Below are 14739 nucleotides of genomic sequence, written 5' to 3'. Positions count from 1 at the left end.
ATAAAAATAAAAATCCAAAAGACATAATACAACAAAATAACTTTATTCCAAAAATATTAAACACTACAAAAATACTTTACAGATGTATAAAAAAAAATCTCTGAATGACTTCCATTAAAACAAGACCTCCATTTAAGTGGTACGGTCTGTTCTGAATGTTTAAAAGTATAAAGCTAGGATCCAAGTTTATGAACATGTGAAACATTTACAACTGGCTCATATCACACACAAAAAAAAGGATATCAGCTCTTCAAGTGGGCGAAAACGTCTTGGAGAAGAAAGAGATTCTCTTATCGATTTTGGCACGGAGCTTGGCGGGCAATCTGTCGAGGTGTTGTGAAAATACCTCCGAGTTGCTTCCGATGAAGTCCTCGCACAACCTACGGGGCAGAAGACCGCAAGTGACTCCCAAGACGTTCCTGCCATGTTTTCAGTGAGAATATTGTAAAATCATAAACTGAGCCCTCATATCGCTTTGGGTTGTTAAATAAACAAATATGCCTGGGACCATAAAAATCCATCATCCATTCTGCTTATCCTTACAAGGGTTCCTTCTCCAATTTCATTCTTTAATCATCTGGACCAGACTGTGTAGTTTAATAATCATGTGACCTAAGATGGCGGCAGTCTAGTAACTGTTAAAAGGTACCACGCAAGACATGTTAAGCTCATTAGTGGTAGTGTGTGTATAAATAGCTCATGTGTGGAGAGAGACATGTACAACAACAACACAAGCAGTGCCCATGCCAGACGATTGATTACCTGTAGAGGGGATACGGTTGAGTTTGGATGATCAATACGTCACCGCTATGACTCTGCGATGGACACATCAACATTGTGATCTGCCAAAAATATGAAGTTATGGCCACGTGCAATTTTTGTAACAGGGAGGCATTAGACCTCATACAGAAAGTGGAATTTGTTTTGTTTAAGCCATTTCAATACGGACTTTAGAAGGGACTTTTTGGAACTCCTATTTAAAGTACAGCACTTTTGAAGTCTCCAAGTTCCTTAGAGTTTCTCTTTTTAATTAAATTTGTATTTTAAACACAAATGTTCATGACTGCGTACCGTGTGCGGTCGATTGGTCGCCGGTCTTTTGGCCGCCCCAACCGCGACAATAGGCGACCAAAAGACCGACGACCAAAACAAGGTAAAACAACACGGTCTACGCATCAATAAAAGCCAACAATAGCCATGAGCAGTTTCACTGAACCGACGTGTGAGTGTATAAGCGTTTGTATGTACATGCGTTGTCCCTTTAAGAAGCTACGTCAGTCAGGGTCTTAACAAGTTCTCCAACAAAAAAGAATAAAAGTCCGGGAAATTTGGAGCTTTTCTTTAGCCTAATAATTACTAGGGCATGAAGTATGACTAAATAGTCATTCACAGTTTGTATTTAGGGAATTTGAGCAACGATTTAAATGGCAATTATCACTTATCTTCCGGGCGACCAAAAGACCGGCGACCAATTGACCGTGTACCACTGCGTACATGCTAAATGCATGGATGTTTTTAGTTTATGTTTAAAGTGCCTTTTGCCATCTTCTGGCAAAATGTTGTATGCTAGTAAACCAACTTTATGGGACGCAGCAATTCTTTTTGAATTCTTAGTATTGAAAGCAGGGATTCATTCCCATCCGCAGGAAATAATTGCAGTTTGTCGGATTTTCTAAATGCAGAGAACTAAATTCTTCTGAAAACAGGAGGAAGAGGAACTTCTGGCAGGGCAACGGTGTTTGGACATCAGGAACTGTTATCTAAATTTAGTTGCAGGGTCAAATGACCCAGCAGGAAACTTTGAGGTGGGGTTTGTTGCTCTAAACATCTGATTAGAAAAGATTTTCTAGTTCCAGGGAATACACCTACACATACCATGAACTTCATGGTTGAAAAAAAAAAATGAAGTTGAAAACACAGCTTTTGTGAGCTAATTAGAGCTTTCAGTCAATAAACCACTTAGTGACATGCTTACATTCCTTTGTTGGAACTGTAAAGTCTTTAAGGCGAACATTTTTTGTAGTCATTTTCATGCCATAACAAAGGGGAACAAAATGACATCACATACCGAATCCATAGTGATGCGCAAATTGCTGCTGCCTCCGAATACGACCACATCTTTGTCATTCCCCAGACATGCAGTGTGCCACACCCTGCAAGGAGAGGGAATGTTAGAAAGATCAGATCAAGAGTTAAAGGAGATAGTGAGGCCTACGGGGCAGATGCACTATCAAGCTGGAAGTGCAGCTTTCACGTCACAAGGTAAACAAGAGTTAAACGCTACTATGCGAACGCTGTCTGACTACAGAACAACTATGTGTCAAGTGTGAGGCAAGCACAAGCAGATCCCTGGCGGATTCCTCGTTTGAGGAAACTTGACAATTGACCCCAAAGAACTGTCACATTTCCAAGAACTTGTTTGCCATTCATTTGGAGTAAAAAAAAAAAAAAACTTTAAAAAGGCATTCCATTCGTAATATGAAAATATGACAAGACCTCAAGACATGTTTAGATGTGAACTTTTTAAGGTCATGTGATCACAGGCAACAAGTGTGTCTTAGGTCGGCCATGGAATGTTTGTCAAACTGTATTCATGCTAAACTTTAACTTAATCCGACTTGTATCTTCACAGTTAATGTGAAGCGAAGTGCTTGTAGCTCAGAAAGCGGTCCTTTAGTCGACACGATTGTTTTTGATTCAGCAAATGATTAACAAAGACGCCTCTGACAATAAAATTCTAACTAGTTGATGAATTTGACTATTTACCCAGCTCTCATGTGATGTGATGCGGCTACCTGGGTTTGTCCCTGTGCGGGTGAGCTATCTCACGCCACTCCCTCAGCAGCGTATCGAACTGCCAGCCGTCATCTGGAATGACAAAACAGAGATTAAAAGCAAAGTCATTTGTCAGCGTGCCCTTCAACTTTGTGTACAACAATGACAAACATGGTCAGATTACATTCGACAAAGTGGCCACGCCAGCAAAACCTACTGAGCGTTTCGCCGTCTACGGCCAGACCGCCGAACACAAAGAGGGTGTGGTCTCCGGTCGGCGTCATCGTGTGCGTGGAGCGGCACGGCGGCACTTGGGACGACAAGGCCTCGCTGTAAGAAAAAAAAAGAAAAAAAAAGAGGGCGTCAACAACCAACGATAAGATCACGCAGTAGGTAAACGTATTACATTTGAGTCCAGTTCCATGTGTCCAGGTCCAAGCAGTACATGTCCAACTCTGCACGTTCCTGTGGCATATCGCGAACAGTTGCGGTTAAACTGTCAACCGGAGCATCTAAATCTGGTCACTCACCACGCCGCCACAGACGTAACCTTTGTTTCCCACCGTGGCGCTGGCATGGCAGCCTCGGGGGAGTGGCGGCGTACCCTGGTCCGGCGAGAACAAAGTGGGACGGCATGTCATGTTATTTTATGTTTGGAAGATAAGGATTAAAAAGTACACACCACACTTTGAGATGAAAAAAATGCATTCTTATCACCCACAGGCCATTGACTAAATTATTAAGAGGCTAAATGTGTGAGAAGACGCTTACTTTAGTCTCAGGGACACTCCAGGTGCTCTTGAGTGTGTCATAGACGATGACTTCGTTGTGCCAGCCCCAGCAGCGAAACAACACGTCGCCGATGGTAATCTAAAACAGCAAATTTGGCCGAAAATGTCAGTGTTATTTAAAGAATCCTTACTGTCGAACGCAAAGCGAAAATGTGAAATATGGGCATGAAGAGGTCTTGGGACAAAGAAAAACAATTCACCCAAGTCATCTCTTCCACGATGAAATTTGTCGACGGCACATTTCGCGCCTCCTGCAGCGTCTTGCATCCGTAGCCTCCAAAGTAAACTAGCCTACACGCAAAAATAAACCAATCACTCCTTTCCATATGTTATAAAAACTCCGCTCTGTCTACATTAGTCGCTTTGACTTCATTTCAAACCTGTTTCCGTGGACCCAGCAGCTGTGTTTGTCCCTCGGTGAGGGCGCTGTTTCTTTGGCGGCTGGCACTTTCTTCCACAAGTAGCAATGCTGTGTGAGGTCCACGCTGAACATCTATTTGCGGCACATTTGGGTTGAACATTTCAAATGTTGCTTATACTGTATTGCTTTGAAAATGTCTCATCAGTACATTGGCTTCAACTCACCTGACTGCTGTAAGTTTGGCCGTCACATCCCGCAAAGACGTACAGCGAGCCGTTGACATACGAGCCGCAGCAGCCCACTAGGCGTGGCGGGGGTTCTCCACCCATTTTCCGTCGCTGCCTGTTGCAAAAAAAGGAGGAAAAAAATCAAAGTTGAAGAGTGGATCATCAATAAAGTGAGCCAAAATGAACAACTTTCATGTCATGTTTTTGTTGAAATTCACAAAATATTTGCATTTGCCAGACTACACGCCTCTGCCAATGTTAACAAGTATAACCATTCAAAAAAAATAACAAAAAAAATCATTCTTTCAGAAATGCTGTCTAATAAACAGGAAATGATTCCAAATATACAGGAAATGACCACAGAATGCCCCACAATGTGCAGGAAGTGACCTGTAAGTCCCCTAAAATGAATGAATAATGATGTTTGTGAGAATTCACCCCCACTCAGTTAAAATGGATAAGACATAAAGCTCTGTCAATGGCAGCCAATGAGTTAAGTGACCCCAAAATATGCTGGAATTGATAATAGGTGGAATTTCTTTTTTTCTAAAATGATTAACAGCTTTGTTTCTGTTGACCTATAGTGTATTAACCATGACAAGCTGAAGTGGTCCCCTCTTCCTTCCATTTTTCCGGATGTGGCCTCAGTGAGACCCGTTTTTTTTTCGCATCCTTGCTCTAGACTAGAGTTAATCATTCAAGAATCTCAGAAAGTCACTGTGGTGTTTTTGTGTTTGTTTTACCATACGCCATTGTCCAAGTCACAGAGCCAGATCTCATCACTGGGTAGCATGACTTCCTCACCGTCAACAGCCTTTAGAAACAACACAAGCGGGCACACTTTTAAACATCTGATTGCAAATTTGATCAGAATGCGCGTCAATGGTGAGAGTGCAACATTAGTTTCAGTCATTGAAGAAATAATTCGGTACAACACATATATCGTTTTATTTTTTGGTTGAACCAAGGACACTGATAATCCATGTCATCAATTTAATTTAGTTATAGTTTTAATTGAGTATATATTCTGTTGGGTGAGACATGGTCAAAAAACGGTGACTTCATTAACTCTCCATCTATCGACAACCATTCTAGTTATGGAAACTACATATGTGAGAATTATTGATATGCGAGTCTTGTGTTTAAATTTGTAAAATTGTGATAATAGTTAATTCCAAGCAAATATTGAAATATCTCATTTAATTATCAATTGGCCGTTTATTTACTAGTGCCCAGTGCAAAAGGGTGATCATTTGCTCACTTTATAGTTGATTATTTCTTAATCAATTTATTCTGTCTCCCCACTCACAGGCACGCCTCAATTTATAGATAATTAATGATTATCTTCCTCTGTTACTTTTTTTTCTTTTGTTGTTGACTATCCCAGTTATGAATTTGTTAGGCAAGATCTCGAAAACAGCCATCATACAATCACAAGGATATTTTTGGCCACTGTGAATCAAACCTTTGTGATTCATCGGCAACATCCGTCACTCCAATAAACGTTTCTAATTAAACAATTACTTTTTTCCTTCCCGGGTCAGTGTGCCGTGTCCTACCTGGAAGCCTCCCCACACATACAGCGTGTTGTTGCCGTCGACAAACGCAGTGTGACCGCTCCTCTCCAGCTGCTTTGTCGGCGCCTGCACGCTCGCCATCCCGCTTGAATAAAAGTCGTTAAAAGTGTAAAAGAAACGAAATCACGACGGGAGGAAGTCGAGAGAGGAGGACTCTGCGTTAAAACACTCCTTTTCGCTTGCTGATCTCGTTTTATGCAGCTTGTCACCTGCACACGCGTCTCGCCCCTCTGCGCATGCGCCCGCCTCTTGTATTTGTCGACGCCTATTTAAAGACTTTAATTGGTCACATGTCACAGGTGGCATGGACCACGTGAGTTAGGAAAGGACCAAAGATGCTACCTTTTTGTGCGGTTCTTCTGCAGAAGGAGAGCATGGAGGGAGAACAGACAGAGTTACTCTGCGTAAGACTCCGGTCAATCTTTGACTACTTCCATTCTCCAATCTCCGACTCTGCTTTGTGCATCAACAGTTTAATTAGGGCAAGATTGTGTGACATACAAAGTCTTTATGACAAAGATGCAGGGCTGTGACACGTATTGAAGGCTGTGACACGTATTGAAGGCTGTGACACATATTGAAACATTCTTTTTTACTTAAGATTATTTCACACTTTTGACAATTATAGTTTTTATACTTATGTTATCAGAGGTGGGCAAAATATATTGTAGTTGTCAAGCAAATCCATTATCTAATGATCTCATTTACTTTGATTTGCTTTGTACTTTGTGCTCTGTCTAACTTATAACTATGCTATGCTTAAAACTATCCTTTTCCTGTATCTGCATTCTCAACGTCTTGCTACTGTCACAATGAAATTTCCCAAATACGGGATGAATAAAGTTATCCAATCCAATTCAGCATTTATGATAGCACACGTACTGTAATAGATTTATTGCATTTTCGTGGCCTGCTTTTCTCCATTAAACTGAACAATTAATCCATAAACCAAGAAGTTAACACAAACATATATTCAAAAAAATCACACATCAACTTTGGCTATTTTGCCTACTTCTGGGAAATATTTGCTATTCACAAGAATAGAATGTGACACAGAAGAGGTTTATTTGACTGTTTGTGAATTACATGTGAAAACAAAACAAAACAAAAACTGCAGCTTTACGCTTGCTAGAGATTAAATAAATCAATACTTAAAGCTCAGTGCAAAGGTGATTTACCCCCAAAAAGGCAATTCATAAATGCAGCTGGCACTGCATAATTTTGAAAAAAAAAATCTTAAGGCACCTTGGAACATGTGTTATGCTTTGTGCATGTAAATCTCTCAACTCCTCATATAAGCCTAATTGAGCAAAAAAAAAGCTAATAGTTCTCATAATAATTATACCGTGGCAAGGCAGATCAATAAATTAGGATCAGTCCACCTCTCTGATTCACTTATATTGATAATTGCACTTGATATTACATTATTCTTAGCACTCTACCAGAGGAGGGAAAAGAGTGCCCACTGCTGGCCTCCATCAGTCTTGCAGGTCCCTCTCCAGGTACTTCTTCATCCGCAAACAACGAGGACAGCAGCTACCTTGCGACATGCAGGTCCGATGGAAAACTGCTTTGCACTCCTTGCACCTGAGGCACACAAAGTTTACAAAGTTTAACCTATCATAGAATTAATACCTGTTTTTCATCACTAAAAACAGTTTCCCTGCACCTTAACATGTTCATTGCCTGGATTTTTTTAAACAAAGCAGAGAATTCTGGAAATTTTACAGCAACAATTTCTCGTCAGAGCAAAAGTGGTTCATTTTAGGGGCCTCTTAAGTTTACAAAATTCTCAATCACAATGCTCCTCCTCCACTGTAAGAATTTGTAAAAAAAAATCCAACATTTCAACACGGGCTGGCTCTAGAGGTGACTGTGTAGTACCCTTCAGAAAGAGTGCATTTAGACAAAGCACCTTCTCTGTTCATGCCTCAAAACCTGGAATGGGAATGAGAGAACGCTTACCTGACCGTGCTGTCGAACTGAAAGGGGAAGATGATGTCGTCGCTATGGCACATCTGACAGTTGAAGCCGCGCTGCGTGCACAGGTCGCAGCTGAACACGTGGCTGGTGGCGAACTGGCACAGCGACACCAGGTACAGGGCGTGTTGCTCCTCAGCAATCTAGAGAACACAGCTCATTTTAAAATGTCAACATTGCAAATGGCAACACTAACAATTCATGTTGTTCATGTCTAAAATCAAGTGGAAGATTTATCAAGTCCTAAGTTGGCAAATCAAGTCTGACTCGAGTTCAGTTCCATGACACCAGTCCTCCCATCTCTGTGGGTAAAACTTTCCAGTGGAGTGATAAAGTCGTACGTACCTCCCGCAGATCCCTCACGCTGTACAGGCTGCTGGATTCCAGCGGGTACGTTCGCTGCTTCATCCTAGCAAGGATGTATAGTCAATGACCGTTATCTTTTTTACAGGAAAAGGCGAGACAATGAAACACGGACCTGGCTTGGAGCATTTTGCAAGCACTGCTGCGGCAGGTGACAAGATAGTCGCCCAGGAGCCGCAGCCTACGGCGCAGGTTGTGCACGAGCGCCATGGACTCGCAGTGTGTTGCTAAATCGGGATTGAGCAGCTCCAGGTTCAGTAGAGGTTCCTGCTCCACCTGAGCCAGCAACCAAAGCGCCTTTTTCGACACCTGGACACAGACACATAGGGGCGTTAATGTAGCTGAGTTTAAAATGCAGGATTCCAGCACACACCCACCTGGCGTTTATTGAGGTCCCAGTTGTGCAGCATGCGTGAAGGTATGACGGTGGTGTCGCCGCAGTGACAGGAATGGCAGTAGTACTGGCCGGAGAACTCACACAGGCGGGCTCGTCCCAGCGACGGGCCGATCAGCTGGGGGCAGCCTAGGCAAAACTCAATGTAAGATGGATGCATGCCAGTTTTGCATGTTGGGGAGGAGCTACATTTAAACTGTCGTCAGCAGAGGTTTATTGTGAACCGTTTTTTAACCCTTTTCTTCATGTCATAGACATGAATGGTCAAACAAGCCCAGATAAAAGGATATTTGATTTTTTTAATTTTTTTAACACTAGTATAACCTTTGTGGGGGTTAATGATATACTTGCTAGCTATCTACTTATGTAGTATAATTACATTGGTCAAACCAAAAAATAATTTAGTAGACTCCTACTTTTATACCAAAGAGATTAAGTTATGATTTTAAATGTTTTTAATTATAAACAGTACTTTAATTAGTTGCCTTTAAGCTTTTTGAATAAAAAAAATAAAACTAATCTGAAATTATTATACACCGGTATAGTCTTAAGGTTACGTGCTGTTTCATCTGTAAGATTTAATTTTACCAATGTCGTAATTTAAATAAAAAAATAAAATAAAAATAAAATAAAACCCCTTCTTTTAAAATGAACGGCACAATACCTGCACATTTAAAATTCTGCGTGTCCAGTCCCTTCTGGGATGGCACTGTGCAAAGATGTACCAGAAGCACTCCATCTTCTTTGAGTCTGTGCTGAACGAGTCGGTACAGGTTCCCGCCTCCTTTCTGGCCAGCCGCCTCCTCCTCCTCTTCACCGCTCTCCAAGTAGGAGTCCAGAGCGCCTCGGATCAGCGACCTCCAGGAGCACGCCTCCTCCGCACTCTCCGCTCGCAACCGCAAGGTCTCCCTCAGTGTCAGGAGTTTAAAAAAATTGGCCCCGCCCAACGTGACATCCGGAACCACATCTCGCACATCCTGGATGGGGAACGTCAGTCGCAGTGCCTTGCTTCCGTCTTGTACCCGAAAGCCTTTCAAGGCTTCGAGAGAGAGCGAGAAGACCAGAGGCGTCCACGAGCGAGCGTCGGCATCCGAGCAACAATACAGTACTGCTTCCTTGATGGCGTCCCTCTCCGAGTTGGCTACGCGAGTCCAGTCGCATTGGTGAGACGGCGAAGAACCTTGCTCGGGGCTGCCCGACGCCGAGCACGGTAAAGAAACATGGCTGTCGTCGAAGGAGTTCTCACCTGGAGCCTCCAGAATCTCCCACGGTTCTTCTACGCGGGACACGGGCCGGCACTTGTTGACCGCCTCCGCAATGCGGTCCACCCAGTCCTCCGCCTCGTCGTGATTGGCGGCGCGAAGATGCAGTCGCTTGCCGGGGAAGGCCAGTTCGAAGCGGCCGTCGGACGAGTTGAGGCGAGCGTCTTCGCATCGCAGCAGGGAGCAGCTGTCGCAGGACGTGCGCTCTTTGGCGTTCAGGTAGAGGCGGAATTCCAAGGGTGAGAGCTCGCAGTAGTGGTCCCGCCACATCCCCATGGCGCCGCGACGCTCCAGGTGGCCGAGTTTCAGCAAGCCTCGAAAGGGGTTCGAGAGGCCTAGAAAAAATGAACAAAATTGAACATGAATAAAATAGAAAGATAAAATGCCCAATAAATGACCAACATCTAACTACTCGGGCTGGCGTATCAATAATGGTACACGGTCGATTGGTCACCGGTCTTTTGGTCGCCCGGAAGGTTATTGATAATTACCTTTTAAATCGTTGCTCAAATTCCCTAAATACAAACTGCAAATTACTATTTAGTCACACTTAATGTCCTAGTAATTATTAGGCTAAAGAAAAGCTCCAAATTTCCCGGACTTTTATTGTTTTTTGTTGGAGAACTTGTTAAGACCCTGACTGACGTCGCTTCTTAAAGGGACAACGCATGTACATACAAACTCTTATACACTCGCACGTCGGCTCAGTGAAACTGCACAGGGCCATTGTTGGCTTTTATTGATGCGTAGACCGTGTTGTTTTACCTTGTTTTGTCGCCGGTCTTTTGGTCGCCCGTTGTCGCAGTCGGGGCGACCAAAAGACCGCGACCAAAAGACCGGCGACCAATCGACCGGCGACCAATCGACCGCACACGATCAATAATGAAGCCAGTCTAAATATTATCACTAAAATGCAGATTAGTTACCGATTTGTCGCCGATGCACAACACTGGGCGGCGACTGCAAATCTGTCACAGTCCCAGGAGTAACCGGGGCCGTGGGCTGATCCTCGTGGTCCGACTCCTCGTGCAGTCGGGGCTTGTAGATGTCTTCCTCAGAGATCCAAGACCGCTAAAATGCAATACATAGCATTATAATCATTAAGAACCATTTTTTTTTTATTTTGGACACACTTGTTGCTTACAATGTGGGATTCTGACGACAACTTGGTGGTCAGGACACTTTTAGCTCCTTTGTCTTCATAGTCTATCCCTGTTTTCTCCGGTACAGCTGGAAGCGAACAGTCAACGTGGTTCTGGTGGGGCGATGGTGGGTCAGTGGCTGGCGGAGGTTCAGTGTCAGAGAGAGCAGCACTGGGGGGCTGGTCGCTGTCGGAGGAGTGATCCGCGGCGGCACTGGAGACGAAGGAGGATTCGCGCAAAGAATCTTGACTGGAGCTGCTGTTTTCCCGGAGCTTGGGTGGCAAGCTGATTGAGACAAATGCACAAATCCATACTTTTAAGGTTGTTCCTGATCTGACTCGACTCGTATATGCAAAAAATATATGATTTCCAATATCAAATAAATATTTTTGCCCTAAAACAAGGGTGTCAGACTCGGGTTGGTACACGGGCCGCGTTAACGTCAACTCGATTTCGTGTGGGCCGGACCATTTTAAATATAATATTTAGATTTTTATTTAATAAATGGATTAAAAGAACTGGATTAAAAGCCCTGAATATTCAGTTTTTAATCGATCTAAGACAATGTTAATTTTAGCTTTTTTTGAAATGATTTTTGAACTAAAAACACAGAAAAAAATTGATTAAAAAATTACAATTATTGATTTAAAAGGGGGAAAATCAGGAAATTGAATATACATCTATACTCTTCATTTCAATTTGATCCTAAAACAGAAAGTCAGCACTCATGATTTACTTTCCCGGGCCACACAAAATGATGCGGCAGGCCAGATTTGGCCCCCGGGCCACCACTTTGACACATGTGCCCTAAAACCTACTTTGGTAAATAACATTCTTACCCATTGAGTGGCACCCTGATGTCACAGTTGGACCACTTCTCCCCCGCAGGACTGCGGAGGTCTTGCCCCTGGAGTACACTGTCTGAGCTTGAGGAGAGCTGGGGAGAGCCTGTGGTTTCCAGGCTAAGAGTGGATGAGTTCATGGCTAGGGTGCACGCAGCGGACCCGCCGGGTGCCGGCATCGCCTCCAAAGACCCAGACGACTGCGATGCCGTATCCCACGAGTCTTTATACGAGGGCTGGTTTACGCCACCATTAGCGTGTGGGTCCAGACTGTCAGATGGGGAGGCGGAGCACAGCCCGGCGAGGCTGAGCGGCGTGTTGGTCCACTGGTTGAGGACGGCTGACTTGTACGAGAGGTTGAAGGTAAGCGAAGACAGGCCCTGTAGGTAGCTGAGCAGTACCTCCCGCTCCTCGCCGTTGAGCAGCAGGGCGGCGGGTTGATAGTGAGCCCGCAGCTCGGTGCTCTCACGGAACAGCGACAGGAGGTAGCACTCCAGCAAGCCGTGGTTGAGGGCCAGACGAAGCCAGGCGCGACACCGTCCCACGTCGGTGCCCACAAAGTTGATCTTTTCCAGCTCTGTGATGACGTCGCTACGTAATGCAGAGAAAACAAATCAATGTTTTTTTAATGATATAAAATACGTTATCTCTAGAAAAAAAAGCATCCATAAAATCCAGACTAAAATTCACAAGGATTAAAATAATGTGAACATTTTGATTTACTTAATTTGTTAAAACAGTCATTCAAGACTCCAGCTTTTTGTAAAACTTTTTTAAGTGTTATTAGAACACAAAATAATTTTAGAATTCCTCGACAAATTGTTTATGAACTTAAATAATATGCGTACTTATTATATTTCTTCAAAACATGGACAATGTTAACAAAACAAGATCTCTAAATGGTGAACAATTATCAAAAATGCTTCCAATTTCTGTTGCAGAATACCAGAAAGCAAATATGCTCGGCGTGGGACGGACCGGTGAGTGACGGTCTTGAGGAGGGTCCAGAAGAAGGGTTGCGGGGCGGGTCTGCGATCGCCCTTCCTGCCACGGACCCCGGCCTCCCAGCGGATGTGCTTGCCTTTGATACCATGGATAAAGATGGCCTCCAGCGCGCAGCAAAGGACGTTAGCGTCGCCGTCCTCGCTGGTGACCACCGCGTCCGACGTCACGTAGCGCCTTTGCAGGCTTTTGAGCGACTGCGCCAGCTTCTCCTTGATCTGTGCCACAGTGAGACGGAAAGAAATTCGACAACTGCTTCCTTTTTTAATTTTGGGCAAGGAAAAACTCATGTTTCCCTTTTGGTAAACTGACGAATGTCTTAAAGATGAGATGCACGTGGCAAAGTCTCGAGTGGTGAAAAGTGCTGCTCAGCACTTGGTAAAAAGATCAATGGCTACGTGCTTGTTATGCAATACCATAACTAATGACCACCGTCACATGAACATCAACATGTGCTCAATGCGGTAAAAGACAACCCTGACGTTGATGTCACTCGCAAAAATTTTCAACATGCCGTTAGAGCTAGTCTTAAAAGAATAAATCTATACGGTGATGTATCACCCTATTGTCCATCCCAATGGGTCGTTCATATGCTACTGCCAAGAATCAATACAACCTTTAAGAAAAACAAATTGCACTGGTTGATAAAGGAGCAAAACTGGCAAAATACAGTTGATATTTTGATTCAAGACAGGACAATTTGGCTAGCACTTAAAATATTACCACACTTACCTGTTTGACAGATTCATGATGTGCATCTGCCGATTGTGTGGCTAACATGGCACCGATCGAGTGTTTTTTCTATACACCCATGGCGAGCTGAAAAAAATAACATAACATAAAATTTAAGACTAAGTAACTCCAGTGGTGGAAAAACATGTTTGGCATGTGATAGACAAATTTATAGCTTCTCCTTCCTCACTGGTGTCTTGCCACTGAGTGAGCCACTCATATATTTCCCAGTGTAATTTTACCTTGGCAAATATGGTTAAATAACAGCCAAAAATAGGGGTAATAGAAACTAAATCTGCATTTAAAAAGTATCAGTGGGACGGGGCAATTCTTCAAAAACAGCACATTTTACTGTTTAGATGTAGAATAGGGCGCAAAATTAGCCAGGACCGCCTCTGGGTCTTAGCCTAACACTACAAATAGAACATTGTTTGCAAAGATTTAATACAGATCTATAGATTTGATTCCAACCTTTTTCAAGATGAGGCATTATTATTATATATTTGTACATTGGGGGGCGGGGCGGGGGTCGTGTGTATGTGTGTGCGTGTTTGTTGGCTGATGAGCACTCTGGGTCATGTGACGCTGATGAAATCCCCGAAGAAGAGTCTAAATTACAATTCGATATAATTCAATCTAGATAAAAACACCGCAGCGATGTTTAAAAATAGTTTACTAAATGTTTCTACACCCCCAAGTAACTCGTTGAGCTAAGTTTTCGTCTACTTCCTGCAATGTCAATAAAAACATTAACAATTCTTAGTCACTGACAACCCACGAAAGTATTTAAACTCCAAGAGAGGGTTTGGTAAACTAAAAATTCACATTTAAAGAAAATCCAGTAAGGTTAAACTTAAAATTTGATCTTGTACACTAACCGAGCAGCTACATGTCACAGCTAGCTTAGCCGTGTCCTCACCGAGATGCAGAGTTGACTTTCCATCTTGCAGCTGAAATGTCAATCGGGGGGGAAAGCAAGCTTGGTTGAGTCAGTCTCTCCCAGTTTCTGCCATCGTTCCGTCCTCAAACACTTCTAAACAACAATAAAATGAATGCGAATGCCAGACGGTTTGTTTACCAAAACGGGAACGTAGTGTACAGGGGAACGGCGAATCTCCGCCTCACTGGAAAGAGATGTGTTTAAAGACTGTGGGATGTTTTCCTATCAGCGTTATTCTAATTGGAAAACACCAACATTTAAAATTCAGTTTGAAATCATTGTATTTCATAATCAGTGATAGTGCATGTAATCTCATAGCTAAATCACGAATATTATCATCGTTTGTCAAAA

At 43.2% G+C, this 14739-nt stretch overlaps 2 protein-coding genes across 3 annotated transcripts; both read right to left on the bottom strand.

The window, feature by feature from the left end:
- Positions 1-27: 27 nt before the first annotated feature.
- Positions 28-5992, bottom strand: LOC144092429 (kelch domain-containing protein 1-like). The gene is made up of 13 exons (XM_077625214.1): positions 5714-5992; positions 4898-4968; positions 4152-4269; positions 3947-4059; positions 3767-3857; positions 3547-3645; positions 3306-3380; positions 3182-3240; positions 2993-3105; positions 2796-2868; positions 2069-2153; positions 763-842; positions 28-380 (listed from the first exon to the last, which is right to left on the bottom strand). The coding sequence occupies exons 1-13, from the start codon at positions 5810-5812 to the stop codon at positions 251-253; spliced, it is 1206 nt and encodes a 401-aa protein (XP_077481340.1). The 5' UTR covers positions 5813-5992; the 3' UTR covers positions 28-250.
- A 602-nt stretch (positions 5993-6594) lies between these two features.
- plekhm1 (pleckstrin homology domain containing, family M (with RUN domain) member 1) lies at positions 6595-14587 on the bottom strand. 2 transcript variants are annotated; one of them, XM_077625212.1, is made up of 12 exons: positions 14327-14587; positions 13449-13535; positions 12693-12934; positions 11712-12305; positions 10875-11157; positions 10657-10801; positions 9133-10065; positions 8452-8597; positions 8190-8383; positions 8057-8120; positions 7697-7854; positions 6595-7318 (listed from the first exon to the last, which is right to left on the bottom strand). In XM_077625212.1, the coding sequence occupies exons 2-12, from the start codon at positions 13494-13496 to the stop codon at positions 7210-7212; spliced, it is 2916 nt and encodes a 971-aa protein (XP_077481338.1). In that variant the 5' UTR covers positions 13497-13535; positions 14327-14587; the 3' UTR covers positions 6595-7209. The 2 variants fall into 2 exon arrangements, with proteins under 2 accessions (XP_077481338.1, XP_077481337.1); XM_077625211.1 differs by having other exon boundaries at positions 14368-14587.
- Between the last annotated feature and the right edge of the window lie 152 nt (positions 14588-14739).

This window comes from Stigmatopora argus, chromosome 18, assembly GCF_051989625.1.
Source record: "Stigmatopora argus isolate UIUO_Sarg chromosome 18, RoL_Sarg_1.0, whole genome shotgun sequence".
Classification (NCBI taxonomy): Eukaryota; Metazoa; Chordata; class Actinopteri; order Syngnathiformes; family Syngnathidae; genus Stigmatopora; species Stigmatopora argus.
This window is presented reverse-complemented; position numbering and strand designations above follow the sequence as displayed.

Excerpts from the sequence above, each read along its gene's own strand:
- LOC144092429 (XM_077625214.1), bottom strand. The coding sequence starts at position 5,812 with ATGGCGAGCGTGCAGGCGCCGACAAAGCAGCTGGAGAGGAGCGGTCAC. Across the intron at positions 4,060-4,151 it reads GCCAAACTTACAGCAGTCAG|ATGTTCAGCGTGGACCTCAC; the intron begins GTGAGTTGAAGC and ends TGCCGCAAATAG. Across the intron at positions 3,858-3,946 it reads TGCTGGGTCCACGGAAACAG|GCTAGTTTACTTTGGAGGCT; the intron begins GTTTGAAATGAA and ends TTTTGCGTGTAG.
- plekhm1 (XM_077625212.1), bottom strand. The coding sequence starts at position 13,496 with ATGTTAGCCACACAATCGGCAGATGCACATCATGAATCTGTCAAACAG. Across the intron at positions 11,158-11,711 it reads ATCAGGGTGCCACTCAATGG|CTTGCCACCCAAGCTCCGGG; the intron begins GTAAGAATGTTA and ends TGTCTCAATCAG. Across the intron at positions 10,066-10,656 it reads TGTGCATCGGCGACAAATCG|GCCTCTCGAACCCCTTTCGA; the intron begins GTAACTAATCTG and ends CATTTTTTCTAG.